This window comes from Arabidopsis thaliana, assembly GCF_000001735.4.
Source record: "Arabidopsis thaliana chromosome 1 sequence".
NCBI classification, from domain to species: domain Eukaryota; kingdom Viridiplantae; phylum Streptophyta; class Magnoliopsida; order Brassicales; family Brassicaceae; genus Arabidopsis; species Arabidopsis thaliana.
In genome coordinates, this window is record NC_003070.9 from 12,186,883 (window position 1) to 12,214,523 (window position 27,641).

The window sequence follows — 27,641 nt, forward strand, 5'->3', positions numbered from 1 at the left end:
GAAGTATAATAACTCTTTGGCTTTGTAGTCTTATTAGTTATTATTATTTATCACGTCACGTGATATTCATACTGATATATGTGTTAGTAATCAAACAAACACATTAAAGCATGCATAATGTTTCTTAATTGTGAGTTAACAATAATAGTGGCATTGTCCCCCGTGAGACATAGATTTGTAGTAACCGCCTTTTCCATTGCCGCATCCATTGTGACACCAACGGTTGCATCTCTGCTCGTCATTGTTTGTGTTGCACTTTCCAAATTTTGGGTGGCTATTACAACACAAAGAACCACCACTCTCTACATTATATATCCTTCAACATCTGCTACTATCACACATAATTGAAACAGTTTTGTCTAATACGAGTTCATGAAATTTTCTCATTAAAGTAACAAATTTGTATTGAAACGCAAAAATAAGTTTGTTAAAGTGTAAACACTTGAGAAAGTACTCCTAATTATAAGAGAGAAGACATACCAATAACTGAGAAAGTGAGAACAATGAGCAAAGCAAAAGAAAAAACTTTCAAACTAGCCATTGTTAATAGTCTTTTTAGATATTTATAAGTATTTAAACTTAGTTTGTTTTCAGATAAAAAGAAAGTTATATTTTGTTCTTATTTATATACCAAATTAATTCTTAATCCACAAAAGAAAAACAATATGAATGGAAAAAACATTCAGAGAGGTTTACAATAGTTCTCATGCTCTATGTTTTATTTTTGTAGATTATATATAGTTACTTCAAGTTTTCAATAATGGTTTTGTTAGAATGAGACATTAAGGAAAAAGGAACTATTCAACTTTTGTTCAACTGCTTGGTCTCTACGATCTTAACAGGATTCAAAAAATAACATTTTAGGTCGTAGAACATCACATGGTTTGATGTGTTTGAAAAAGAAAAGGGAAAGAAAAGCAGTGGAAGAAGGAAAAAAAAGCATTAGAAGAAACTAATCGAATCCTGGAAGAAGCATATGCTATTTAGACAAGTACATGAAAAAAAAAGTGAAAAAATTTGTGTAAGCCTTCACCTTTTTTACAAACGGCGAAATAGAGGAGGAATGCATGAGCCTACCAAAAATCTGTTGAATTTGTGAAACATTGTTTTTATTCTGTATGTTAATTTATGTTAAAATCTTCTGCTAAAAAATAGCGATAAAAACAAACACTACGTCATTTGTGTTCTATCTATTTAATTTAGGTTCATTGTACTTTCAATATTTTTTAAAAAAGTTTAATTTTAGAGGTGTATTAATTTCAGAAATAAATATAATAATAACCAAATAAACTTTTAATCATCTCAAACTTCAATTGAATAATGAAAAGCTTTTGTGAATAAACAACAATTTTTACTGGGCAAGAAAAAAACAACCAAATCAATAAATTTAACACTAGTACAATATATAATTTACTCTATTTTTTTTGGTCAGTCTGAACTGCCTAAAAACAAATACATAAAATAACATACATATTTAGTTTACACAAACAAAATTATTATTTTTGTATAAGTAAATTTTAGAATAAAATATGATAAAAAGATTACTTTTTGTAAATGAAATTTTCGCTATTATGGTGTTCCCACGGTATTCTTATAAAACTAAATCCCGTTTCATTTTCTTCCGAATAAACATAGTTTCTAAGAGCATCTACATTGCATATTTACTTTAAATGTTTTCCTACTTAAATTTAATTAATAAAATAAGAAGAGGCTCTTTAAATGAAAGACATCCTTCTAAAATGTCTCAAAGAAAACATTTTGAGACACATTAAAAATGATCTTCCATTTAAAAACACTATTCATATTTTATTAATAATATTTATATGGGAAGACACAAAAAAAAATATGGTCTAATAGCAAGATAACGCGGCAAGTGACAAGGATCTATCTATATATCACTTATTGCTCCCACATGCATATGGATTTGTAAAAATCGTTGACTTTGACTTCGTAGCCCTCAAGTCGTCTCTCTCCCTCTATTGATAGCTAACCAATAGCTTCTCTCAATCACACCGCAACAAATCACAATGAATTCACTCTCCTTCACTCTCTTCATATTTTCTGTCATTACCTTTCTACAATGTTTAAGTTCAACCGGAGCTGCCACGTGTCATCCTGATGACGAGGCGGGTCTTTTAGCTTTCAAATCCGGTATAACACAAGATCCTTCGGGCATGCTCAGCTCTTGGAAGAAGGGTACTTCTTGCTGCTCGTGGAAAGGTATCATTTGCTTTAACAGTGACCGCGTCACCATGCTTGAACTAGTAGGATTTCCCAAAAAACCCGAACGTTCCCTCTCCGGCACTCTCTCACCGTCGCTAGCCAAACTCCAGCACCTAAGCGTGATTAGCTTAGGAGGTCATGTGAACATCACTGGATCTTTTCCTAAGTTCCTTCTCCAATTACCAAAGCTAAGGTACGTTGACATCCAAAATAACCGTCTCTCCGGTCCACTTCCGGCTAACATCGGCGTGCTAAGCTTGTTGGAAGAAATCTTTCTTCAAGGAAATAAGTTCACCGGTCCCATCCCGAACTCGATATCGAATCTAACTCGATTATCTTATCTCATTTTTGGCGGTAATCTCCTAACCGGGACTATACCCTTAGGGATTGCTAATCTCAAGCTCATGCAGAATCTGCAACTCGGCGACAACCGCCTCTCTGGCACCATCCCGGATATTTTCGAATCCATGAAGTTGCTCAAATTTCTCGATCTCTCCAGCAACGAATTCTACGGGAAACTTCCTCTATCGATTGCTACACTGGCACCGACACTCCTGGCCCTCCAAGTGAGCCAGAACAATCTCTCTGGGGCGATCCCAAACTATATATCAAGATTCAACAAGCTTGAAAAGTTAGATCTCTCCAAGAACCGGTTCTCGGGGGTTGTGCCTCAAGGTTTCGTCAATCTCACCAATATTAACAATCTTGATCTCTCTCACAATCTTCTAACCGGTCAATTTCCTGACTTGACCGTCAACACTATCGAATATCTTGATCTCTCTTACAACCAATTTCAACTAGAAACGATTCCACAATGGGTGACCTTGTTGCCGAGCGTCTTCTTGTTGAAGCTAGCAAAATGCGGGATCAAGATGAGCTTAGATGATTGGAAGCCAGCGGAACCGTTGTACTACCATTACATTGATTTGTCGAAAAACGAGATCTCAGGGAGTCTAGAAAGGTTCTTGAACGAGACGAGGTATCTGCTTGAGTTTCGGGCGGCGGAGAACAAACTTCGATTCGATATGGGGAACCTAACGTTTCCGAGGACACTAAAAACTTTGGATCTGTCAAGGAACTTGGTATTTGGTAAGGTGCCTGTCACGGTGGCTGGTCTACAAAGACTAAACTTAAGTCAAAACCATCTTTGTGGAGAACTTCCTACGACAAAGTTCCCGGCTAGCGCCTTCGCCGGTAACGACTGTCTTTGTGGCTCTCCACTTTCTCCTTGTAAAGCTTAGTAACAAGAGAACTACAATTTTGTATTTGGATTTACTTTTACACGTAGTTCCAAATTAGATTTGTATTAATAACAAAAAAATTGTTTTAAGATATAAAAAGGCTCAGTTACAATGATTTATATTAGTGAAAAACTGAAAATACTATTTAAGTTTTGAACACTTCTTTAATTTATTTTGACTTTCATACATTGGAATTGTTAGGTTAAAAAGTGAGGACTTGTTAAAAATTGTAGAATCACTAAGAAAATTATTTGAAACTAAATAAATGTAAAAGAATGGAATTTTTAGCGTCTCTTGGCTTGAGGAAATGTAGTATGTACGGCAAAACGATTCAATATTTTTGGAATGATTTGGTTGTTCTTGATGACTTTGAGATTTAACCTTTTTTTTCTTTTTCAAATCTTTTTTTTTATATGCCTTTGGGGACAGTTGACCTTGATAACATGAACCAAGAGACTTTGAAGCAGCAATACCTAGTTGCAAAGAGAAGAACAGGATTTGATGAGTTAGAACAGAGTTCTCATTTGCCGGTTCGGAATTTGTTAAAGATTGTCTCGTCTCTTACTTCACTGGATTCATTTCCTCTTGAATCTCTAATCCAATGCCTTTACATTTCTTAATTAACTTCCACAATAACAACAAGAGAATCTCTTCAAGACTCTGGTAACAACCATTGACTTATAGGGATGCCTGAAACCGTTCAAGCCAATCGTAGAAATGATAAATTCGACCACGATTATAATTCCTCTAATTACGGATACTACTAATCACTGCCACATGCAAATGGATCGGTCAAAATCATCAACTTTCTTTTATTAAACAAAAAAAATTATGTTACTAGAAATAGAAAATGCAAAGAAATATTAAAACTTTGACTTTGGAGCTCTCAAGTCGTCTCCCTCCCTCTATTAAAATAGCTACCAAATGCTTCTCTCACTCCCACAACACAAACACACATTACCACCATGAACTCTTGCTCCTTCAATTTATTCATCTTAGGTGCTATTATCTTTCTCCGGTGTTTTCGTTCCACCGGAGCTGCCACGTGTGATCCTGATGACGAAGCGGGTCTTTTAGGTTTCAAATCGGGTATAACCAAAGATCCTTCGGGCATTCTCAGCTCATGGAAGAAAGGTACTGACTGCTGCTTTTGGAGCGGTGTCTTTTGCGTCAACAACGACCGCGTCACACAACTAAGTGTGGATGGAGACTTTTCTCTTGACGGAAACTCTCCCTCCGGCACTATCTCGCCGATGCTGGCCAAACTTCAACACCTCGAGAGGATTCTTCTCACCTCTCTTCGAAAGATTACTGGTCCTTTTCCTCAATTCATTTTCCGATTACCAAAGCTAAATTACATAAACATCCAAGGTTGCCTTCTCTCTGGTCCCCTTCCAGCCAACATCGGCGAGCTAAGTCAATTGAAAACTTTAGTTATCGACGGAAACATGTTCACGGGTCATATTCCAAGTTCGATAGCCAATTTGACTCGGTTAACTTGGCTTAACCTCGGCAACAACCGCCTCTCTGGCACCATTCCAAACATATTTAAATCCATGAAAGAGCTCAATTCTCTTGATCTCTCCCGCAACGGATTTTTCGGGAGACTTCCTCCGTCGATTGCTTCGCTTGCACCAACTCTCTATTACCTCGATCTGAGCCAGAACAATCTCTCGGGGACGATCCCAAACTATTTATCAAGGTTTGAGGCGCTCTCCACATTGGTACTCTCGAAGAATAAGTACTCGGGGGTCGTGCCAATGAGTTTCACCAATCTGATCAACATTACCAATCTTGATCTCTCCCACAATCTTCTAACTGGTCCATTCCCTGTATTGAAAAGCATTAACGGCATTGAATCTCTGGATTTGTCGTACAACAAGTTTCACCTGAAAACGATTCCAAAATGGATGATATCGTCACCATCCATCTACTCATTGAAGTTGGCAAAATGTGGGCTGAAGATAAGCTTAGATGATTGGAAGCTAGCAGGGACCTACTACTATGATTCCATCGATCTGTCTGAAAACGAGATCTCAGGGAGTCCGGCTAAGTTCCTCAGCCAGATGAAGTATCTGATGGAGTTCCGAGCGGCAGGGAACAAACTCCGATTCGATTTGGGGAAGCTGACGTTTGTGAGGACTCTTGAAACCTTGGATTTGTCAAGGAACTTGATATTCGGGAGAGTGCTGGCAACATTTGCTGGACTGAAGACAATGAACGTGAGTCAAAACCATCTTTGCGGAAAACTTCCGGTGACAAAGTTCCCGGCCAGTGYGTTTGCGGGTAACGACTGTCTTTGTGGCTCTCCACTTTCTCCTTGTAAAGTGTAGTGGCAAGAAAACTATAATTAGTATCTGTATCTAATGTGTCGACAGTTGGGTCCAAAAAATATTTGTACTAACCTTATTATTATAAGGGATTCTCTTATTCAAGAGTTACGTGTGGCATCTGTCCTTGTTACATGTGTCATCTCTCAACTTAAATACACTATTATTTAGTCAAAACAGTAAATACATAACTTTTTTAACGTATTATTTTCATATGTGAAAATTAGAATTACAGGTAACATATGGATTAAAATAAAAAGTCAGGATCGTTCTACTACCCTACTAATTAACTCATATTTGAATTAATTTATTTAAATAATACAATATATTTAACAACTAAATAATACTATATTTAATCATTATACATATATTTGGCACACGACGAATCTGAACATGGGTGAAAAATGCTCTATTCATCTACACTGGAAACAGAGAGAAAATTAAGAAGCTACAGAAAATGGTACAGACAAAGATTGTCTTAAGAAGATGACTATGGTACCGAGGTTTTGACAAGAAAATGTACCTCTCTGTGCAAGTTCACTAGCCATTGTTTTTTTCCTATGAGATCTTGGGGCAAACCCAGTCAAGTAATTTCCTTTCAAATTCATGTGACACAAATAAATGTCAGAGACAAATACATTATCAAATGTCTGTCAAAAGAAATCCCTTTCTTAGGTTGTTGTTTTATGAATCCCTGGGAAAACAATGCACATGACTCTTATATATAATGTGAAGAAAGAGGTTGGTAGTGTGTGTGTATGGCTTGAATTTGTATACTTACAATGACTCAAAAAGGGAGAGATTTCTAAATGAGACAGCTATTGGTCCTTGTAATCCACTTGAACTAAGCTCATCAGTAGAATTCCTTGAGGGAAATTACAAAAATGAGTTATTGTCTGGTTGAAATGTTAGACTTACAAGGATTTTATTTGGTAATTAGAAGTACCTTTCAAAAGAATAGTCTTGGAGAGCAAGGATCACCAGTCCAAACCTTATTGACTTTATACATTGGTTTTATCCTTTCGATGGTGTGAACTGCATTAACAAGAGAAAATGGATAACTGTTAGTTTCAGTATAAATCATGGCCAATGCAATGAAAAATGAAAAACAAGGATTCACATGTAAAATTCTTACCAGATAGAAATGATAAATACATGCTTCTCTTTTTTCGCATCATCGAGTTCTCAACGCCAAGACATTGGACTGAAAGCACTTTTAGAAACTAATGGAAAGCAAGATAGGAAAAAAACGAAGCGAGATTCTGTAAAAAAACACTTGATCAGTGAAACAGGAATCCTTAAAAAGTCAATTTATAAAACAAGTACTTTGGGAACGGAACATGACTCTATCATTGTTAATCATATCATAAAGAAAACGTCGGAGCTTTTCCATTGCATTGGCCTCCATTGAATTCATACCCAATCTAAAAATGAAAAACAAGGACTTATAGTGACTTGGGGACTATAAATTATTACTAGATAGAAATGATAAATACCTGCTTCTCGTTTTCTGAATATATAATGCAAATATTTGCAAGTTTATAATATCTATCATCATCAAGTTCTCAACGCCAAGACTTTGGGCCTAAACATGTCGTAGCACATTAAGAAACTAACCGAAAGCAAGCTAGGAAAATTTCAGTTGTCTCTTACCAATTCGTTACAAAAGCTTACCTTCATTAAGTCTCTTTATCAACTCCTTAATAGATACATCAGCAGATTCACACAAAGTTATTTCTGCAAGTTACACATCAATTATGCCAATTAAAACGACATTAGACACAAAATAATGAACAAAAGAACAATGTCAACTTAATTATGAGAAAAACACACAATGCTATACTATTAAGCACTACCATTTTCTAATTTGGATACTCCGTCGGAGCTATCCTCTGAATAAATGGAAGATCATAGCTGAAACCTCTGAATACTTAAAACATATAATTAGGTTTACATAAAGTTACACTAATTCTAATAGAAAGAGTTTAAAATGATGATAACAAGATTACCTCATCATTCATGAGTATATTGACACGTATCTGAAACTTTTGCTCTTTCTTATGAAAACCTTGTTTAAACTACAAACAATGCTCGTGTACACGAAAGTATTTGCAAATATATAAGTTAATACAAGCTATAATAAAGCAAGTAGATAAGAAAGTAAGAAATAATGGAACAATCACAACGCAATTTCTTGCCATCAACTATGATTTTTCATACTTTTTTGTTAAAAAAAATCCTGTGAAAGTTTGTTTTCTGTTTCTTGAAGTTGCGTTTGGACGTTGTATGCTATGTTTTTTGTTTGTGCGTTTGAATTTTGTTTTGTATTTTGGTGGCTTTTAATTAATTTTTGTATGCGTTTGACTGTGGGTTTTCGTGGATTTATGTTTTGTTCTCTGTTTTTTTAAGTTGCATCTAGACGTTGTTTGCTATGATTTTTGTTTGTTTCGTTGTGTTTCGGTGACTTTAAATTAGTTTTGAGTGCGTTTGAGTGTGGATTTTCGTTGATTTATGTTCTGTTTTTGAGACAGTGCAAGAGACATGATAAGTGAGAGAGAGAGAGAGAGAGAGAGCTACTTAACCATACATACCTTTGTTGGCTACTGAATGATTTTCTTTGCAGCCAAACAATCCTTCATCTTCAAACCGTTTGTCAATAAGTTCCATTTCAACTGAAGAAAGCTCTTGGAAAGTGTGTGTTTGTATGGCTTGCATTTGTACACTTACGATAACTCGAGGAGGGAGAGATCTCTAAAGGAAAAGGCTATTGGTCCTTGTAACCCACTTGAACTAAGATTCATTCTCGCATCAAGAAAAACAAAAAGAAGCTGATCAGCAGAATTATCAGAGAGGGAATTAGTTATTGTCTGGTTAAACTGAATGACTTACATGGACTTTATCTGGTAATTAGAAATACCTTCCCAAGGGAATAGTCTTGGAGAGAAAAGATCACCAGTTCAAACCTGAACAATGTCTACATCAAATAGACATAGCCACACAACTTAATTATGAGAAAACACAATACTATAAAGTACTAACCTTGTATTAAATGGTGGTCGTCAAACCGTCTTTGCAGCCGAGGAAGCAATCCTTCATCTTGAAATCCTTTGTCAAAAGTTCCATTTCAACCAAAGAACATTTGTTAATAACAAGCAGCTTAAACATAGAACGAATAACTTAAATTCAAAAAATCATAAAACCAAAAATGACACACTTACAGAATCCTCCCTGTCGTCATTTGGTTGTTTCCTCGGCTCATATTATCTTACCTCTCAGTGCAACTCCACCAGCCATTGTTCAAGGATTATTAGTTCAAACCTTATTCACTTAATACGTTGAATTTGTGCTTTTTATGGCGTGAGTTTCAGTATAAGTCAAGGTTCAGAATCTAGAAAATGATTTACCAATTCATCACGAAAGCTTACCTTATTCAAGTCTCTTTATCAACTCCTACATCCGCAGACTCACACAAAATTTTCCAGCAAGTTACACATCAATTAAGCCAATTAAAAGGATATCATACACAAAATAAGGAACAATAACTACATCAAACAGACAGAACCACACAACTGAAATATGAGAAAACACACAATGCTATAAAGCACTAACCTTTTTCTCTAGTTTTGATACCCGGTCGGAGCTATCTTCTGAGATTATAACTGAAACTCCTGAATAAGTTAATGATGAACTCCTGAATATATTAAAGTGGTTTTACATAAACTCGCACTGGTTCTAGTAGGAAAGAGTTTAAAGTGATGAAATTTTTTTAACAAGATTACTTTGTCAGTCATGAGTATATTGAAGCGCATTCGAAACTTTTGCTCTTACTTCAGAAAACCTGTTTTAAACTGCAAACAATGCTCGTGTGCTTTCAAATATATAAGTTAATACAAGCTATAATAAAGTAAGTAGATAAGAAAGTAAGAAATAAGGGAACAATCACAACACAATTTCTTGTCATCAATTGTGATTATTCACATTTTTTTGTTAAAAACAATCCTGTGAAAGTTTGTTTTCTGTTTTTAGAAGTTGCGTCTGGACGTTGTGTGCTATGTTTTTTGTTTGTGCGTTTGAATTTCGTTTTGTGTGTGTGATTTTGTTGTGTGTATGTTCGAGTGTGGTTTTTCGTGGATTTATGTTCTGTTTTCTGTTTCTTTAAGTTGCGTTTGGACGTTGTGTGCTATGTTTTTTATTTGTGTGAATTTCGTTTGTGTTTGGGTGACTTTAAAATAGTTATGTGTGTTTGATTTTTATTTTTGTGCGTTTATGTGTTTATGCTCTGTTTTTGATACAGTGCAAGAGACATGATACGCGGGAGGGAGAGAGAGAGCTACTTAACCATACCTTTGTTGGCTACTGAACTGTCTTCAAAACTTCCTTAAAGCTAAATAATCCTTCATCTTGAGGACCTTTGTCAAAAATTCCATTTCAACTGAAGAAAGCTCTTGAAACCAAAGAAACCTTGTTAATAACACGCAGCTTAAACATAGAACGAATAACTTAAATTCAGAAAATCATAAAACCAAAAATGACAAACTTACAAAATACTCCCTGTTGACATTTGGTTGCTTCCTCAGCTCATATTATCTTAACGGTAATATACATTGTTGGAAGCTGCTGGAAATTTCAAGTCAGCTTTATCTTCTCTAGTTCACCTTATCTAGTTCTTATTCAAAGATAAAAAATAAACCCGACAAAAGTTTTTTAAGATATAGAATGGTACGGAAGTAAACTTTTTTGGGATAGTGCAAGCCTCTATATCCTTCGTATCTAATTGCGGTAAAGGAGAGAGAGGAAGATACTTGACCTTAACATTTGTATGTCCTTGCTAGCGAATAGTCTCCCTTTTGTTCTTTGCAACTTAAGGATCTCTTCACTTGTGAGGAATGATCTTTATTACTAAGTCAGCAACAAAATAGAGTAACATAGAGCAAATAAAATGCAAAAGGCTGAACTAAACCAGTAAAAAATTACGGAATTGTAAAGTTTAACTACATCTTACGTGACCCTTTTCACAAGGGTTGTTAGCTCTGAGATGGAGAAATAGGAGTGTGGGATCCAGATAAAGCGACAATGTCCTTGTCAGACAAGCCCATCCGCTTAGCAAATACATCTCTCAACAGATCAAAACCTTTTGTAGCATCAGGGAGACGACCCTCAGGAGGTGTATGGGGCTTGTCCTGAAAGCAAGATATGCATGTTAGAAACAGACAATCAAGTCCCACAGCGTTTCAGTATTACAAGTATTGAGAGAATGTCTAAATTATCAATCAGCCATGTCAACAAAGAAAGCAGAACACACACTCTCAGGAATGATTAACCTCTCTTCAAGGGTGGAAATGAATTTTAGGGCCACCAGTAACTTCAACGGCCACAGCACCTGAAAGATCAATTTCTCACCAAAAAGACATTGTAAGTTAGAATCCAAACCCTAAAGTTATCACCGTCAACAAATTAGAACTTTTCAAAAATCTAAAATCAATCAGCAAGAGAGATAGTAGGGAATGCTACCTGATGGGGTCCAGCAACCTAAGAGCAATTTGAATACCATAGTTGGCTCCATTAACTTGCTCTGCATCAAACCTCATTGTTCTGAATGGACCTCCAGTTCTTGACTGACAATCGTAAGTTCCAGTAGAGTGCCATCTGCAGAAGAAATCAGATCAGCCATGAGAACCTAAATATTAGAAACCAACCACACACTGATATAGTTAGTTATTTACGCATGATGCATATCACAACCAATAAAAATTAGCAATAAACGGAGACAAATGTGCTTACTTATTTTTGTTTCCTTTCGAATTATGCATATCACAACTAAGGCACAATGAGAACGATCACTAATGTGACAAATGTCTTGGTCATCGACTCTGGAATCAGAGAGGACATTAAAAAGCCTCAGAAATTGGTAGAGACACACATTGTCTTAAAAAGATGACTACGGTTCAGGGGTTTTGACAAGAAAGTGTACCTCTCAGTGCAAGTCCACCAGCCATTATTCAAGGATCATTAGTTCAAACCTTATTCCCTTTATACGTTGAATTTGTGCTTTATATGGCGAGAACTGCATTGATATGGATAACTGTGAATTTCAGTATAAATCAAGGTTACGAAACTAGAAAATGATTTACCAATTCGTCACGAAAGCTTACCTTATTCAAGTCTCTTTATCAACTCCTACATCCGCACACTCACACAAAATATTCCAGCAAGAAACACATCAATTAAGGAACAATATCTACATCAAACAGACAGAACCACACAACTTAAATATGAGAAAACACACAATGCTATAAAGCACTAACCTTTTTCTCAAATTTTGATACCCGGTCGGAGCTATCTTCTGAGATTAAAGTGGTTTTACATAAACTCCCATTGGTTCTAATAGAAAAGAGTTTAAAACGATGAAAAAGATTTAACAAGATTACCTTGTCAGTCATGAGTATATTAAAGCTCATCTGAAACTTTTGCTCTTTCTTCATAAAACCTGTTTTAAACTGCAAACAATGCTCGTGTACTTTTCAAATATATAAGTTAGTACAAGCTATAATAAAGCAAGTAGATAAGAAAGTAAGAAATAAGGGAACACTCACAACGCAATTTCTTGCCATCAAATGTGATTATTCACACTTTTTGCTATAAAAAAAATCATGTTAAAGTATGTTTTATGTTTCTTGAAGTTGCGTTTGGACGTTGTGTGTTATGTTTTTTGTTTGTGCATTTGAATTTCATTTTGTGTGTGTGATTTGTTGTGTATGTTCGAGTGTGGTTTTTCGTGGATTTATGTTCTGTTTTCTGTTTCTTTAAGTTGTGTGTTTTGGACGTTGTGTGCTATGTTTTTTATTTGTGTGAATTTCGTTTTGTGTTTTGGTGACTTTAAAATAGTTATGTGTGTTTGATTTTTTTTTTGTGCGTTTATGTGTAGGTTTTCGTGGATTTATGCTCTGTTTTTGATACAGTGCAAGAGACATGATAAGTGGGAGGGAGAGAGAGCGAGCTACTTAACCATACCTTTGTGGCTACTGAACTGTCTTCAAAGCTTCCTTACAGCTAAACAATCCTTCATCCTGAGAAACTTTGTCAAAAATTCCATTAGAAAGCTCTTGAAACCAAAGAAACCTTGTTAATAACACGCAGCTTAAACATAGAACGAATATTTAAATTTAAATGATCATAAAACCAAAATTGACAAAACATACAAAATCCTCGCTGCTAACATTTGGTTGCTTGCTCTGCTCAGGTTTTCTAAACAGGTAATATACATTGTTATGGAGCTGCTAATTGCAGAAAAAAACCTGTCTAATTGCGGTAAAGGAGAGAGATAAAGAGAGACTTCACCTTAATCATTGTACGTCTTTGCTAGCGAAATAGTCTCTCTATGGTTCTCTGCACTTGAAAGCAATGACATTTATTAGTAAGTCATCAACTAGTAAGATAGAGCGGTAGAGCCTATCATCTCTGAAATGGAGAAATAGACAAACATTATCTAGAGAATCAGGTAATATCTTGGAGACACTAAACACTAGAGCCAAAGAACTGAATCACTAAACAGAGAAAAATCATCACAAGAGGTTCTAAATGGATAGATTTTCTTAATCAAAACACATGTAACCAACGTTTTTCAATAACCTACATGATTGAATTGAAACTAGTACTAAACGAACACAAAATGAAGATCATCATCATCAGAATCATCACACTACTACGAAATTCACTGATTCTACTAAATTGCTAAGAGATTGATTACTATAAATGGATCAACAAAGAAACCCGAAGAAAGGGGTTTGTGATTCCTAACCTTATTTTGCTTAATCACAAGGATTTGTAATCAAGATTCAATTCCACAATTATGTTCTGAATAATCGGAAGAGAATTATGAAGTAAACGAAACAACCGATGAATCAAAAACAAACTTGAAATCGATCAGAATTGGGTTTATTATATACCTGATTGTTTGCGTAATATCGGAGGGTTTAAACCGAGTCAATCACACGCTCCTCTTGACGGCGGTGACAAGGATTTCCTCCCCAATTTCGTTTCTCATCCCCAGATTCATCACCGGCTGGAGCCGAAACAAGTTGATTCCGAAGAATTTGATAATTTGAATTGTAGAGACGAAGTATTTTTTGAGTCGGTGATGAAATGAATGGAACCAGAAAATTATATTTGTAGTGAGTGTTCTAAAGCTAGTTGATACGAAAATACTAAAATACCCCGTTTTATTCCGTTAGACCCATTTGGATTTGGATTTGAATTATAATTTTCCCCCTAATTTGAAAATTTTAGTCCGTTAAAACTTAAAACAAAAATTCAAATTACATATTACTTATGGTTGGATGTGCACTTTACTTAATTTGAGAATACTACCACGAGTGAGTTCATTAAGAAATTCTTAAGTATTACAACCCTTACCTTCATTCTAACGAGAACACAAAGCAATAACGAACACAATAACAATTAGATGATTCATTTTTTGGATCTAGAATATTTCTTAAAGTACAATGAATCCAAAAGCTTAATGTTCATAAGCCAACAAATAAATTTGAACAAAAATATAAACCAAAAATGAACCTATGGCGGGAGGAGCATTTCCTGTCGAAAACTAAGGTTAATCAGTAATATAATGATCAATCCTTTCTCTCTCTCAAACTAAGATTCAAAAAGCTCCAATGGAGTAACCTGAAAGACAAGAAGCGCATAAGAAAATTGGTTGAGGAAATGAATCATAAGAAGTAAATCGATTAGACAGACCATTATAGAGATTCTGCGACTATCTCTTAAACAAACCAACGTCTTAAATCTCTAAACTCACACTTAAACAATATGAAAACAACCTCTCCAATACTCTGATAACAAACCATGCCTCAAAATCGTGTTGCTTGTATTCTACGGAACAGGCATTATACTATTATAAGATCAAAATATATTGAACAAAATCTCGCAGCTTAATTTAATACTTAAAAAATCACAGGTCAATAAGATATACAAGAGGGATTACCAATATCACGCTTACCATTCCAATGACATGTGGTCAAGTCTTAAGATCGAGATTCACATTGATATCAGATCTCTTTATTTTGTTAATTAAGGTCTATATCATGGAGTATCTCTTTTACCGACAGAGAGTTGATTAAGCCTGTCATGGGAATATAAAATGATAATTGTCATGCTGTAATTACGGACACCACTAACTATGCAAGAAAAAACACGTTTGAAAATGAATAGAAATGAAATCAGACCTCGAGTCGACGACACTTCAGTCACTTCTCTCATTCAACAAAACACCATGAACTCTTGTTCCTTCCCTCTCTTCCTCTTTGTTATCTTTCTCCGGTGTTTAAGTTCCACGGGAGCTGCCACATGTCATCCTGATGACAAAGCGGGTCTTTTAGCTTTCAAATCGGGTATAACCCAAGATCCTTCGGGTATTCTCAGCTCATGGCAGAAAGATATTGACTGCTGCTCCTGGTACGGTATCTTTTGCCTCCCTACGATTCATGGCGACCGCGTCACCATGATGGCATTAGACGGAAATACGGATGTTGGTGAAACCTTTCTCTCCGGCACTATCTCACCGTTGCTCGCCAAACTCCATCACCTCAACGAGATTCGCCTCACCAATCTTCGAAAGATCACTGGATCTTTTCCCCACTTCCTCTTCAAATTACCAAAGCTAAGGACTGTTTACTTAGAGAATAACCGTCTCTCTGGTCCCCTTCCTGCCAACATCGGTGCACTAAGTAATTTGGAAATTTTGAGTGTGGCGGGAAACCGGTTCAGCGGTTCGATCCCAAGTTCGATGTCTAAGTTAACTAGCTTACTCCAACTCAAGCTCAACGGTAACCGCCTTTCTGGCATCTTCCCAGACATATTCAAATCCATGCGGCAACTTCGATTTCTTGATCTCTCCAGCAACAGATTCTCTGGAAACCTTCCTTCATCGATTGCATCTCTTGCACCGACTCTTTCTACCCTTGAGGTGGGCCATAACAAGCTATCGGGGACTATCCCGGACTATTTATCGAGATTCGAGCTTCTCTCCGCATTAAATCTCTCTAGGAATGGGTACACAGGGGTCGTGCCGATGAGTTTTGCCAATCTGACCAACATTATCTTTCTTGATCTCTCCCACAATCTGCTTACCGGTCCATTCCCTGTCTTGAACTCATTAGGCATCGAATATCTACATCTTTCGTACAACCGATTTCACCTTGAAACAATCCCCGAATGGGTGACCTTGTCGAAGTTCATCTACTCATTGAAGCTTGCAAAATGTGGGATCAAAATGAGCTTAGACCATTGGATGCCAGCAGACACCTCTTTCTACCATCACATTGATTTTTCGGAAAACGAGATCTCAGGGAGTCCAATAAGGTTTTTTAACCAGATGGATTTTATGGTGGAGTTCCATGCACCGGGGAACAAACTCCAGTTCGACTTGGGGAAGCTAAAGTTTGGAATCTTCTTGAAAACCCTGGATTTGTCAAGGAACTTGGTATTTGGGAAGGTACCGGTGACGGTGACCAGACTGCAGACACTAAACTTGAGTCAAAACCATCTTTGCGGAAAGCTTCCATCGACAAAGTTCCCGGCTAGTGCTTTTGTCGATAACAAGTGTCTTTGCGGCTTTCCACTTTCTCCTTGTAAAGCTTAGGGACAAGAAAAGCACAGTTTTGTATTTGGATTTATTATGACACGTAGCTCCAAATAAAATTTGTGTGACTATAATAAAGTGATTTAAAGATCCCAATGCCAATAAGCTCCATTACAACTATAGTGAATGTTAGTGAAAGTATGATTTCAACCCTTATGCACTATTTCCATGCAGTCGTTATGTTGGTACAAAATTGAGGATCTGAAGGCATTTGAAAGGTCACCAAACAGTCTCTCTGAGAAACATGAAGCGAAGAAATTCATATTTAGTCAATAGAACCACTGAGCCGGACAATGATTACCTCAACATGATACGAAATGATTAAATTTAATGAGTAGTAGTAGTATTCTAATACAAATGTTCCGATTTATGTAACGTTGGCTTGTATTAATGATGCATATGTTATGCTTGAGTGTTCTTATAAATTTGGTCGAACACTTGAAATGTAAACGGATCAGATCTTGTATTTAATTGTGCATGGGCTAAATTAAATACTTCTCTTTTACCTTTTTTGCCAATGAAAAGTTGAATAATAGTAAGGTCCGATAGGCCCATTAAAAAGCCCACAAACCCTTTAATCAGCTATATTCCCATTCCACTGCTCCCAAGTCGTCACCACCACTTCCCGTCCTCTCTCCAGTCACTGTTTCCGAAGCCCTAAAGTTTTCAAGGTCGCCGATTAAATCACCAAAGGAGGCGTTTTTATACTATTCCCGGTTCAACACATGGCGGAGGAAGAGGTTATCGCTATCCCCGTGCAGCCATCTGACCACAAGCGCAAGCTTGAGAATCTCGAATCGGAGATCCTCGAGCAGCAACACGCCGGCTCGATTGATAATGACGTTTCTGTAGATGATGACAAAAACGCATCTGATTATTGTCAGCCGAAGCGACCGAAGCTTGACGATGAAGCTGTTGATGGTTTAGGTATGTCTGATTCCTTTCAAAGTATGGATTTTGGTGGATGCATATCGAAAAGATTTCACCTTTGTTCTTAATATTCGTTGTTACGGCATTGTGTTGTAGGGATTGGGGGAACTGTAGAAAACAGTGGTGATGTTGAATCCAAGGAGGAGGGAACTGAGAAACCCATTGCTCAGAGTGATGAGAATCAAGATGGTAATCCTTTAATTGAGAAAGTTCAGGAGACCATTGATGCTGAGGAATCGGACAATAAGATGGAAGATAACGGTAAGCCTGAGGATAACCAACTAGTTACTCCTGAGGTTGTAACCTCTCAGGACGTTTCTGTTGAAGAAAGTAAGGAGGTGAACATTAGCGGTTCACAGAATGAAGGTGAGGATGATAGTAAGGAAACGAATGATGTTGTTGCTCAGAAAGAAGTTGAAAACGGAAGCAAAGAGGTCACTGATTGTGACTCTCAGAAGGAAGATGAAGCAAATGCTGGTGGCGAGAGTAAGGAAGTGAATGGCAGTGTTTCTCATGATGAGATTGGTGACGAGAGTAAAGAAGTGAATGGTGGTAGTACTCATAAGGAGGTTGATGATACTCAGTCCACGACTCGTCGAATAGATGTCCCGAGTTCAAAGGTGACTTGATTTGGTTTCGCTTTTGACTCTTTAGTGAGTAAGTTTTGCTGAGTTTTGGCTTCAATATATGTGATCTTGGCACACTTGACAGGTTGGCACGCTAATTGGTAAAGGTGGGGAGATGGTACGGTATCTTCAGGTCAATTCTGGTGCTAAAATCCAAATCCGGAGGGATGCAGAGGCTGATCCAAGTTCAGCTTTAAGACCGGTGGAAATAATTGGAACTGTTTCTTGTATCGAGAAAGCAGAGAAGCTTATCAATGCTGTCATTGCAGAGGTTTAAAAGTTTTCTTTGACATTATCCTTTTTTAAATCACAATCTTTTAGTTGTCTATGCTAAGAGTTGGCTACATTTTTCTTCTTCTGCTGCAATCCCAGGTTGAAGCAGGAGGTGTACCTGCCCTTGCTGCAAGGGGGGTCCCAGAACAGATGGAGATTAAAGTTCCAAGTGATAAGGTAGACCCTGGTAACTGTTCTGATTGGCCATTTTTAAGTGATAACTAATCCATCTTCAACTCACAGGTTGGTGTGATTATTGGCCGAGGTGGGGAGACTATCAAGAACATGCAGACAAAGTCGAGAGCACGCATCCAGGTGATTACTTCTATTTAATCTTGAATGTATGGAGAGTACAGAGAAAGATTGTGACAATATTGCTTGTTACGGGTAACAGCTGACTAAAATAGTTTTCATATAGTTGATACCACAAAATGAAGGTGATGCATCTAAGGAAAGAACTGTTCGTATTTCTGGTGATAAAAGGCAGATTGATATAGCCACCGCTTTGATAAAGGATGTTATGTACCAGGTTTGTCTTCTAATGTTCTTTCTCAAAACGATGTCATTGCTTTTAGTTTTTGCAACCATGTAAATTGCTTTGTTTTCATTAATCTTGGTGCACGATATGTCTGGTATACCGAAATGTTTGATAATCATATCCTGATAACTGCTTTATTTTGGCTTTATTTTCACCAATGCATCTACATAATTTTTAAGGTGATAAATCTGTGTTTTCGTGTTCCCGCTATCTGTTTGCTAATTTTCTCGTGCATGCAATCTCTGTAAAAACTAGCTTGTTACCTATGATCAACTATAGGTCCATTACCTTAATCATGTTGTTCATTTTATGCTGATTCACATTTGATTTATGTTTTTGGGGCATAGTCATTTGATTGTGGATAATTTTACTGTTTTCCTGCTTTAAGCATATGCAAAAGTTGTCTTAGTTTGAAAGTTCAGTGCAAATCTATGCGGGCTCCCCTGATTTAGTGAATAGGTGCATATTCATGTCCTAATGGAGTACTTGGTTCATACTGCTGAAATTAGAAGGATAGCTTGAGAAAATATGTACATATTGTAAGAGAACTGATAATTTTCTCCTGTTAAGAAGATCATTTGTTCCATCCTCGATGTCGCTTGCCATGATATTTAAAATTAAAGGTGCCGATCTCGAATTGGTGTTGGCTTTAAAAATGCAGATGTGGCTATTACCTTTCAATTGGGGTCAGCATTGCCTTGTACAATAGACATCACCCAGGTCTACGGATGAAGGTATTTGGCAGTTATCATTCACGCTTGCAGGTTCTAGTAGTCGGTAAGGCTGCTTTTGTTCTTTGAAAACTTCAGGACGTTAGTGTGAGCATGGATATATTGCAGTTCCGTTGTATAAATCTAGCTGCAAGACTTTAATGGCCTATATCGCTTGCTCTTATTTGATTAACGACATTGACGAGAATCTAGAATATATATGTCAACCGCCAAGTTTGCAATGTGAACAGAACTTCTTTTTTAGTACTCCTTCTACAACCAAGTCCATAAAAATTGTGTTATGTATGCTCAGATGATCATGGAATTACTTAAGGGGAGCCTGGATACCTTTGTGCTTACTAAATGATCATCTCTGATATTATTTCAAGCATGTACTGTAGTTTTAGGCTAGGTACTAAGTTGAGGCCAGACTTTATGTTCAGCTTGAAACAGCTTGGAATGCTATTGACAGCATAACTGTATGCAAAGTTATCACTTTTATTGCATATAATAATTTCTGGCCCATGTCATGTCTCCGAATGCCATCTGCATATGATCTGTTTGATGAAATTCCTTGCTGTCTTGCTATGTTCTTAGTCATATCCACTTTTTCGATTCTTTTGTCAACTTAGAGATTTTATGTTATGCCATTTTTAATTTGAATTTATAACAGTGCTTTCTTCTGTCAGCTGTATGATATATTATGTCCCACTTTGTTTTTCTTTAAAGGAGTTTTCAATTTTTTATGTTTTGTAGGATGGAAGGCCATCGCCCTATTCTGGTGGTTTTAACCAGCAGGCTTACCAACCTCGAGGACCAGGTGGTCCACCTCAATGGGGTTCGCGTGGTCCTCACGGGCCACATTCAATGCCATACAATTACCACCATGGTGGACCGTACCCGTCTCAAGGCTCACATTTCAGACCTCCCAATTCTGGTGGTTATCCTCCACAACATATGCCTCCTAGAAGTGGATATGGTTCTGGTTGGGAACAAAGACCTCCACATTCTGGTCCATATGATTATTACGGTAGGCAAGGAGGTCAAAACCCAGGCCCTGTGCCTTCTCATGGTGCTTCTTACTCCCAGGCAGGTGCTCAGCAGACTTACGGGCAGATGTATGATCAGCCACACTATGATAATCCTCCTATGCATCAATCTTATGGAGGATATGGTGGCTCCCAACAGGGCTATCCATCGGCAGGTGGTCAGCACCAAATGCAGCAGCCAAGTAGACCTTACGGTATGCAAGGATCAGCCGAGCAAGGGTATGGGCCTCCAAGGCCTGCAGCACCTCCTGGTGATGTGCCTTACCAAGGTCCAACACCAGCAGCACCGTCATATGGTTCAACACCAGCAGCAGCATCGTATGGTTCAACACCAGCAGCACCATCATATGGTTCAACTCCAGCAGCACCATCGTATGGTTCAAACATGGCTCAACAACAGCAATATGGTTATGCATCAAGTGCGCCTACTCAGCAAACTTATCCTTCATATAGCTCTGCAGCACCATCTGATGGTTATAATGGTACACAACCACCAGCAGTTGCCCCAGCTTATGAGCAGCACGGTGCTCAGCCAGCTTCTGGTGTGCAACAAACTTCAGGTGGGTACGGGCAAGTACCTCCAACCGGTGGCTATAGTTCGTATCCCTCCACACAGCCGGCTTATGGTAATACCCCGGCTCAAAGCAATGGAAACTATGGATACATTGGCTCTCAGTATCCTAGCTATGGAGGTGGAAACGCATCAGCATATGCTGCACCTACTGGCCAAACCGCTTATTCCCAGACTGCACCTCCTCAGGCCGGCTATGAGCAATCAGCAACTCAATCAGCTGGCTATGCAGCTGCTCCAGGAACAGCACAGTGATATCATTGTCGCTCAAATCAGTACGATGCAGACCAGGCTTATGATGTGGCTCGCTAGAAGATCATATGTAATGCAAGGTTAGTAGACTTGCATTCCTAAACTGCACATCCTGATTGAGACAGAGCATTAGCAGTTCCTCAGCTGTTCGTTATGTCTTCTTATAATCGTTGGATCTAAATATGCATGACTCATTCTCCCTTTAGATTATGTACTGTGATCTGAGTAAACCCTAATTCGCTCCTCTTCTGTATCTGTACTGCTGCTATTGCTTAAGGTGTTTCTAAGAAGTTGTGATCACTTTTACAGTTTCTTGCTTCAGTTTTTGTTTTTTTTTTTTTTTTTTTCAGTAGAGTTAGGTTCGAGAGCCTTGTTACAGAAAATCTTAAGCATTGTCGACAGTAGAAAGTTTATTAACATTTGCTTCTGTCTATAATCGTAAATTAATTATCCAACAAATGAAATAAACGCATAAAAGAGGGTCGCAAAAACCGTGAAAGAGACCAAAAATAAGTATGGATATCTGAACAGAACTTGGATGTCCTGAGACGCAAAGTTAGGTCGTGGCCTGGCCTATAGGCGAATCGTCTTGAGGAATGTCTCATACGCAGTCTGGAGGCGGTTTCTATGGTCCTTTCCCTTAGTGTTTTTCAGATAGTGAGCCACTTTGATAAACCCAGCGTGTTGTTGAAACAACACAGACGTTGCATCTTCCTCTTGTGGCCTGAGCGATACTTCTTGTTCTCTGTTAGGTTTTGGCATTGTGTGTGCCCATTGTATACCCCATATAGCTAAAGGCCTCATGTAGCAAAGTGACCTATATTCATCGTTCGTGGTCCATGCCTCTGGTGTCTGAAATGCGCAGCTGCACCCAAAAAAAATGTTAATCGAACATGATGAATCAACAAAAAAGATTCTGCGAAGAGCTTACCCTAGACCACGGTCGGACCAAGCGGCCTCATAGATTCCACTTGCTGTCCTAAAACCTTTATCCGCAAGCCCTTCTTGAATCATACAAGCCGCGACCGAGTATGTTGTCCCAGCCCAAACCTCCCTCGACACCATCGTGCTTGTGTCTACTCGTCCATCAGGTAACATCCCGTTCACAGCACCACGTGTTCCATCTCTCACTCTCATCACATTGAAGTCGTAGACCGTCTCCAACGCTTTCTTTATCCATTCTTCTTTCGCTATCGGCTTCAGTCCACAAGCTCTCGCATACCTATATACAAAACACTCCAAACTCAATATTGAAATTTCAATTGCTAAACGCAGCATTGCTGATTTTTATTAACACTTACCATTGTCCAGCCATCTGATCAGCCAAGATCGACGAGCTCGAGCCGCTTCGACTGTTATCGTAATTGAAATAAGAACCGTTCCAAAGCTTCTCGTAAACGCTTCTAGCTTTCTCATACTTAGCGTTGAAGTAAACTGCAGCCCCATTGTCCCCAATTTCACGGGCCAACGCAGATCCGGCCTGAAGAGCCGCGACCCAAAGACCCCCGCAATAAGCACTAACTCCTGAGCAAGACCACGCGTCATAAGTCTGATCTGGAAACCCTTCGTTTTCAATCATCCCGTCTCCGTCTTTATCAAACTGGTCCAAGTAGGCGATTGCAGTGTAAACCGACGGCCAAACCGCTTTCGCAAAGTTTAAGTCACCAGTTGCAACCACATCTCTGTAAACTTGAAGAACAAACTTGGAGTTCAAGTCTTTCCACCTATCCGTGTTGAACAAGTTATAAGCATTAAGTTCAAACCAAGGATCGTTCAAACCAATATCATGAGGAACAGCTCCTAGAACTTTTCTGGTAACAAATTCGCCAGAGCTCATGACCTGTTTCTTGCTAGAATCATGCATCAGAACCGCAGCCGCGAAATCTCTCTGGATACTTAGCTCAATTTTTGGAAAAAGCATGAGCAATGCAAAAGAGGAGTAGAAATGAACATCATAAGTATTGTACATTAGATATTGAACTCCTTCTAGGTAAAGGAACTGTCCAATGTTCTCTGTGGTGTTCTGAATCATAGTGTTTCCGAGCGCAGCATTTGAGGTTAAAGGAGCGTGAATCTGTGAGCAGACCGCATCGATTCTTCCCAGGATGTCTAAGGCTACGTTGTTCTGGTCTTGATCATTTTTGTCTATGGTTGATAAACCGAGAGAGATCTTTCTTCTTCCTATACTATCTAAGCTTTGCTTTGGAGGTAAACCATCTACATAAAAACAATCCCAAAAATCGAGTTTAGAAAATTGTAAGTTACAGAAATATATAAAACTTGTGGACGAAGCAAACGTCTGTTACCGGTCCACATTGTTCCTCCTGAGTTGAAATAGTATAGTTCATTGAAGAGGGTTACTCTATACCTGAAAATGATTTCTGATTACTTTCTTCTGCTCAATTGAATTTGGCAAAGAAGAAAAAAGGTTGAAGCAGAATTTATTACCACTCAGGAAGTGTTGTGTCAGCAAGAACAGGAGCTTGCCACTCTTCAATCTGAGTTTCCCATTCAGGAAAGTCTAACAACAAGCAAGAACAAAAATAGAAAGGAGAAAATATCATAATCTGATGATCTCTTAGTTTAACAAGACTCAAGGAACAAGAAATGGGAATTGTTTGCTTACTGAGAAGAGCGTCGTGAGCCATTGCTACCGCAGCATTTCCTAAACTACCATAGAATCTTGTGTATCGTCTACAAGTATAACTTTTTAAGTTAGTAAGAAAATTTCATACTGGATTGAAGTGTAATGGGGTCACACACACATACCTATGGTAAGTCTTCTCGTCGAATCTAGCCTCGGGACAATCCCAAGAGAGGGAAAATGTGACTGTGCGGTCACATCCCGGTGGAACTTTCACCTTTGCTGCTATGGCTGCTCCAATGGAAGTTCCAGGTTTCGAAGGAGAGCATGCATTGCTGGTTAACTTGTCGAATGATGCATTCTGAAGATAAACGAATAGTTAAAACTTTTGATCTTTCTTCTAACAGTAATAAGGAACACTTGAAAAAAACTATAAACCTTTTTAATCTCATCCCACATATCTCCTGCTGTGATTTGATTAGGAGTAGTGCCAGAAACAATGAAACAAGGACATGAGGAGACACGAACATCCTCTGTTTCTTTTGCCGCAATTGCGTAGCTAACAGGTGGGTGTCCATTTGCTGTCCTGCAAGATAAGTTACACAAAAAATTTAACAAATGATCAACACTAAAACAGAGTACCAAACCAATCAAAGAGTCAGAGAAAATGGTTTTTACTTGTGCTGTAAGGCTACTGCATGAACTCCATCTTTTGCTCTATAAGATTTCCATAATAGAAAGAAGATCCATGTCAGAATAAGAAACCCATAGCAAAATCTATTGCAGCATAAAATGATGAGTCTTACTTCATAGTTGAGTTAAAGTGTTGTCCAGTTAGTCCAGAAGCACCTCCCACAGAATTCTAATTATAACACAGAGACAAATGGGTCAGTTTTTTTAATTGAAAACATGCAGAAGAACCCCAATTTATCTTTTAGGCGATTAATTACCTCCCAAGTAAAGAGCAAAGTTACAATTGCTGGTTCTGCTCCAGTATTAGTCACCTGAAACATAACAAAACTCCATCAGCTTAGAACAAGTTGTGACCTAATTAGTTATAATCTTGAGGGTAAGCGCCATAGAATAATCATACCGTGAAGTTGAAAACCGAAACCGGAAGACTGCTTTCCTCGTAATTATGAGGTATAAAGGGAGAGACTTGACGTGAAACTATTCTGAGTTCAGGGTCAGGTTCACCTGTTCATCAAGTAAAAACATTTTCATAACCTTAATATACATCAAGACTTTGCAGTAAATTAATCTGTAGTAAACATGATTAGAGACATTTAGGTCGAATATTATACCATCATAGACGGTCCAAGACCTCGGATAAAGAGCATGGTAAGTAGATTTTTCCCCTGTCATGTTCCAGTCCCAAGACTCAATTCCCATATTTGGAGCTTGGCCTTGGCATAAATAGCCTCCATTGTCTCTGCACAAACATATACAATAACATAGTTAATATCATTCACACATTTACTCTGTTTCTTTTAACTATAGATCTGATTGAGACACAAGAAAATAATGTATTTGGCTTACTTGACAACTTGTGGCTTTGATGGACATAGAACAGTTGAGTGTTTCACACCTCCAGGACGAGAAACAAAAGCCTATAATTTTAACAGATCAAGAAGCATGAGAGTGATACTTCACAAAGACATCAAACACACAGGTTTTGGTTTACAATAGAAGAAACCAAGCAATGTTCATGATTGTTTACTTACAGAGAATTGGTTTGTGAGGATTGGAGCTTCCTCACAAATTTTTGGGAACAGCTTGAACTGCTGAAACTCACCCTTGTAACTCCTTCCAATGCTTCCTGAACTGAATCACGGTTTTTTACCCCGCGGTTTTGTACATTAGGAAATTGTAATAGAGGATCTTAAAACTCGAGAGCATTGCAACTTTGTGTTCTATGCAGTTTCTAAAGCAAATGTGTATATTCCCATACCCAATTCCTCCTAAAGGGACACCGTGATCTCCCGTAATATGGTGTTTTCTGAAGATATCGAAGATCGAAGCCTGCAGGTTTTGGGAAGTATTTAGTATTTGATGAAAACAAAAAGTCATCAAATGTTTGTGAGCATTAAAAGAAGGTTATGAGAGATATATCTCTTACTCTTCCTTTGGCGGCTTCGTCTTTGGTGTGACGCCACAATCTGTAGCCTAATGGAAACTTTGGAAAAGCCAAAACAGAGATAGGGAGAGAAGTTTAAGTTTAAAATTTCCAAAAAAAAAACAGAGCACCTTGACCTAAAAAAACATAACTTTTACAGCAAGAAAGATGATTCCTCGTTTAAGAATATGTCTCTAATCAAAATCAATTTCAGCCAAAGAAATGATGAAATTACCAGATGCATGTGATCTCGTTTACTCAATTTGAACTCAGAAGGAGTCTTTGCTTGACTGTTCAACTTTCTTTCCCATGAAAATGGAGGAAGTTTATCATCTATGACCTATAAAGAGTTTGACCCATGATCAAAACAAGATAATAATTTTTTTCAGAATGGTAATGACTATATTGCATCACTGTTATACGTACGTAATCATGTTTAGTTATTTCCACAACCACCAAAATAATTAATACTCATATCACTTTTAGACAATGATAACTAGTTTTATTTTTGGTTTTTAAAGTAACATAATTAGTTTTGATATACAAAGACAAAACATACCATTTTGTTTTGGTCTTCAGGAACGTTTTGCATCTTTGATATAAACCTGAGACTTTAAGATACTTTAATTTGGTCAGATAAAAAAAAGATATAAAACAACGAAAGAGAGGTGAACTTAAGATTTAAAGCATTAGAGATTTCAGATATAATCATATAAAACAAAAGATGATGTTTTTCAGGATTTATTTCAGGTGCAAAAGTAGTCTTTTGTCAGGAAATCTGGATAGTGTCCAACAAAGAGAAGAAAAAAAAACAAAGAAAAAAAGACAAAAACCCAAGAAAGAGCAAAAAAAGCTTAAAGCTTTTGCATGAGAAAACTGAAATCTGTCATGGGTTTTGCAAGAAAAAGATTGATGAATCCTACAAAAATAGAAAAGATTTCTAATCACATGAAGCAATTGCTTCAAGACAAGAAGGGCTAAATCTTTTTCTGTGAATTATGAACATACACAAAGAAGATAAACAGTTAAAAGCAACAACAAGAAACAAGCTTGAAGCTATATAACCTGATGAAATGATGAAGTAAAGAAAAGGATTATAGCCACAAACAAAAAAAAAAGTGAGATTTACCCAAAAAATTTCTCTGTTTAATTCTCCAGAGCTGAGAGAGAGAGAAAGAGAGAGATATGAATGATAAAGGAAATGAACTACGAAAGACAAGTGTCTATAGAAGCATAAATAGAAGCAAAGACAGAAGAAAAAGAAGACAACATGCGGGCCACAAAATAGCTTTGGTTGGTGATTACTAAACTGCCAAGACAAAATAAACTAATAACCTTACAAGAGTAAGAGTACTACTTGTATATATTTTAATTTCTATTAAAAGCCATATGAACGTGTATATAACTAAATAATATTTTTGGTCAATTTCTTCTGAATTTGTAGAAGAATTCAACACTGAATCCACATTTATTTTATTTGATTGTTGTTCATTTTATAAGCAAGGATTCTGTAGCAAAATCTCGTAGGATTCATAATCTCCATA

At 37.5% G+C, this 27,641-nt stretch overlaps 7 protein-coding genes, 3 long non-coding RNA genes, 1 other non-coding gene and 1 pseudogene across 20 annotated transcripts; 6 read left to right on the forward strand and 6 right to left on the reverse strand.

The window, feature by feature from the left end:
- Window positions 1–58: 58 nt before the first annotated feature.
- On the reverse strand, window positions 59–541 carry AT1G33607 (Defensin-like (DEFL) family protein; the record flags this gene model as incomplete). The annotated part of the gene is made up of 2 exons (NM_001036057.2): window positions 59–316; window positions 477–541. The coding sequence occupies 2 exons, from the start codon at window positions 539–541 to the stop codon at window positions 136–138; spliced, it is 246 nt and encodes an 81-aa protein (NP_001031134.1). The 3' UTR covers window positions 59–135.
- Window positions 542–1,795: 1,254 nt separating this feature from the next.
- On the forward strand, window positions 1,796–3,579 carry AT1G33610 (Leucine-rich repeat (LRR) family protein). The gene has a single exon (NM_103084.5). It carries the CDS (start codon window positions 2,028–2,030, stop codon window positions 3,462–3,464), a length of 1,437 nt encoding a protein of 478 aa, NP_174625.3. The 5' UTR covers window positions 1,796–2,027; the 3' UTR covers window positions 3,465–3,579.
- A 671-nt stretch (window positions 3,580–4,250) lies between these two features.
- Window positions 4,251–6,388, forward strand: AT1G33612 (Leucine-rich repeat (LRR) family protein). The gene has a single exon (NM_001198202.2). It carries the CDS (start codon window positions 4,430–4,432, stop codon window positions 5,795–5,797), a length of 1,368 nt encoding a protein of 455 aa, NP_001185131.1. The 5' UTR covers window positions 4,251–4,429; the 3' UTR covers window positions 5,798–6,388.
- Window positions 5,769–10,138, reverse strand: AT1G33615. Of its 6 annotated transcripts, NR_139826.1 has the most exons (11): window positions 9,013–9,587; window positions 8,834–8,899; window positions 8,386–8,757; window positions 7,804–7,872; window positions 7,651–7,717; window positions 7,469–7,531; window positions 7,291–7,379; window positions 6,930–7,056; window positions 6,741–6,829; window positions 6,576–6,659; window positions 6,203–6,389 (listed from the first exon to the last, which is right to left on the reverse strand). It is a non-coding gene; the product is annotated as an other RNA (non-coding RNA). The 6 variants fall into 6 exon arrangements; NR_139828.1 differs by lacking the exons at window positions 7,651–7,717; window positions 7,804–7,872 and adding an exon at window positions 5,769–5,954 and having other exon boundaries at window positions 6,318–6,659; window positions 8,386–8,596; window positions 8,712–8,757; window positions 9,013–10,138; NR_139827.1 differs by lacking the exons at window positions 7,651–7,717; window positions 7,804–7,872 and having other exon boundaries at window positions 6,165–6,216; window positions 6,318–6,659; window positions 6,930–7,379; window positions 9,013–9,485; window positions 9,574–9,854.
- AT1G06683 lies at window positions 8,544–8,794 on the reverse strand. Its single transcript, NR_139130.1, has one exon. It is a non-coding gene; the product is annotated as an other RNA (long non-coding RNA).
- Window positions 8,840–9,341, reverse strand: AT1G33640 (uncharacterized protein; the record flags this gene model as incomplete). The annotated part of the gene is made up of 2 exons (NM_103085.2): window positions 9,064–9,341; window positions 8,840–8,970 (listed from the first exon to the last, which is right to left on the reverse strand). Exons 1-2 carry the CDS (start codon window positions 9,086–9,088, stop codon window positions 8,840–8,842), a joined length of 156 nt encoding a protein of 51 aa, NP_174626.1. The 5' UTR covers window positions 9,089–9,341.
- An 80-nt stretch (window positions 10,139–10,218) lies between the features above and the next one.
- AT1G33660 lies at window positions 10,219–13,922 on the reverse strand (annotated as a pseudogene). Its single transcript has 10 exons — window positions 13,741–13,922; window positions 13,133–13,180; window positions 12,994–13,039; window positions 12,223–12,861; window positions 11,947–12,137; window positions 11,766–11,858; window positions 11,576–11,664; window positions 11,306–11,440; window positions 11,116–11,174; window positions 10,219–10,974 (listed from the first exon to the last, which is right to left on the reverse strand).
- Window positions 12,477–12,907, forward strand: AT1G06687. Its single transcript, NR_139131.1, has one exon. It is a non-coding gene; the product is annotated as an other RNA (long non-coding RNA).
- Window positions 13,545–13,865, forward strand: AT1G06693. The gene has a single exon (NR_139132.1). It is a non-coding gene; the product is annotated as an other RNA (long non-coding RNA).
- A 1,158-nt stretch (window positions 13,923–15,080) lies between the features above and the next one.
- On the forward strand, window positions 15,081–16,526 carry AT1G33670 (Leucine-rich repeat (LRR) family protein; the record flags this gene model as incomplete). Its single annotated transcript, NM_103087.1, has 1 exon — window positions 15,081–16,526. One exon carries the CDS (start codon window positions 15,081–15,083, stop codon window positions 16,446–16,448), a length of 1,368 nt encoding a protein of 455 aa, NP_174628.1. The 3' UTR covers window positions 16,449–16,526.
- Window positions 16,527–17,062: 536 nt separating this feature from the next.
- Window positions 17,063–21,816, forward strand: AT1G33680 (KH domain-containing protein). The gene is made up of 7 exons (NM_103088.4): window positions 17,063–17,375; window positions 17,475–17,998; window positions 18,090–18,275; window positions 18,377–18,454; window positions 18,521–18,592; window positions 18,696–18,806; window positions 20,282–21,816. The coding sequence occupies exons 1-7, from the start codon at window positions 17,174–17,176 to the stop codon at window positions 21,398–21,400; spliced, it is 2,292 nt and encodes a 763-aa protein (NP_174629.3). The 5' UTR covers window positions 17,063–17,173; the 3' UTR covers window positions 21,401–21,816.
- Window positions 21,426–27,431, reverse strand: AT1G33700 (Beta-glucosidase, GBA2 type family protein; the record flags this gene model as incomplete). Of its 4 annotated transcripts, none has more annotated exons than NM_001036058.3 (20): window positions 27,227–27,431; window positions 26,657–26,708; window positions 26,333–26,437; window positions 26,101–26,157; window positions 25,933–26,003; window positions 25,706–25,805; window positions 25,521–25,591; window positions 25,286–25,413; window positions 25,075–25,178; window positions 24,932–24,985; window positions 24,788–24,843; window positions 24,660–24,698; window positions 24,420–24,567; window positions 24,167–24,342; window positions 24,024–24,091; window positions 23,846–23,918; window positions 23,704–23,765; window positions 22,699–23,614; window positions 22,329–22,619; window positions 21,426–22,262 (listed from the first exon to the last, which is right to left on the reverse strand). In NM_001036058.3, exons 2-20 carry the CDS (start codon window positions 26,687–26,689, stop codon window positions 21,971–21,973), a joined length of 2,844 nt encoding a protein of 947 aa, NP_001031135.1. In that variant the 5' UTR covers window positions 26,690–26,708; window positions 27,227–27,431. The 4 variants fall into 4 exon arrangements, with proteins under 4 accessions (NP_001031135.1, NP_174631.2, NP_001320624.1 ...); NM_103090.4 differs by having other exon boundaries at window positions 26,657–26,702; window positions 27,227–27,300; NM_001333056.1 differs by lacking the exon at window positions 27,227–27,431 and having other exon boundaries at window positions 21,971–22,262; window positions 26,657–27,201.
- Between the last annotated feature and the right edge of the window lie 210 nt (window positions 27,432–27,641).

What these genes read in the sequence shown, in the direction of transcription:
- AT1G33610 (NM_103084.5), top strand. Translation starts at nt 2,028, where the DNA reads ATGAATTCACTCTCCTTCACTCTCTTCATATTTTCTGTCATTACCTTT.
- AT1G33680 (NM_103088.4), top strand. Translation starts at nt 17,174, where the DNA reads ATGGCGGAGGAAGAGGTTATCGCTATCCCCGTGCAGCCATCTGACCAC. An exon ending in TGAAGCTGTTGATGGTTTAG is followed by an intron (nt 17,376 to 17,474) that starts GTATGTCTGATT and finishes ATTGTGTTGTAG; the next exon opens with GGATTGGGGGAACTGTAGAA. An exon ending in TCAATGCTGTCATTGCAGAG is followed by an intron (nt 18,276 to 18,376) that starts GTTTAAAAGTTT and finishes CTGCAATCCCAG; the next exon opens with GTTGAAGCAGGAGGTGTACC.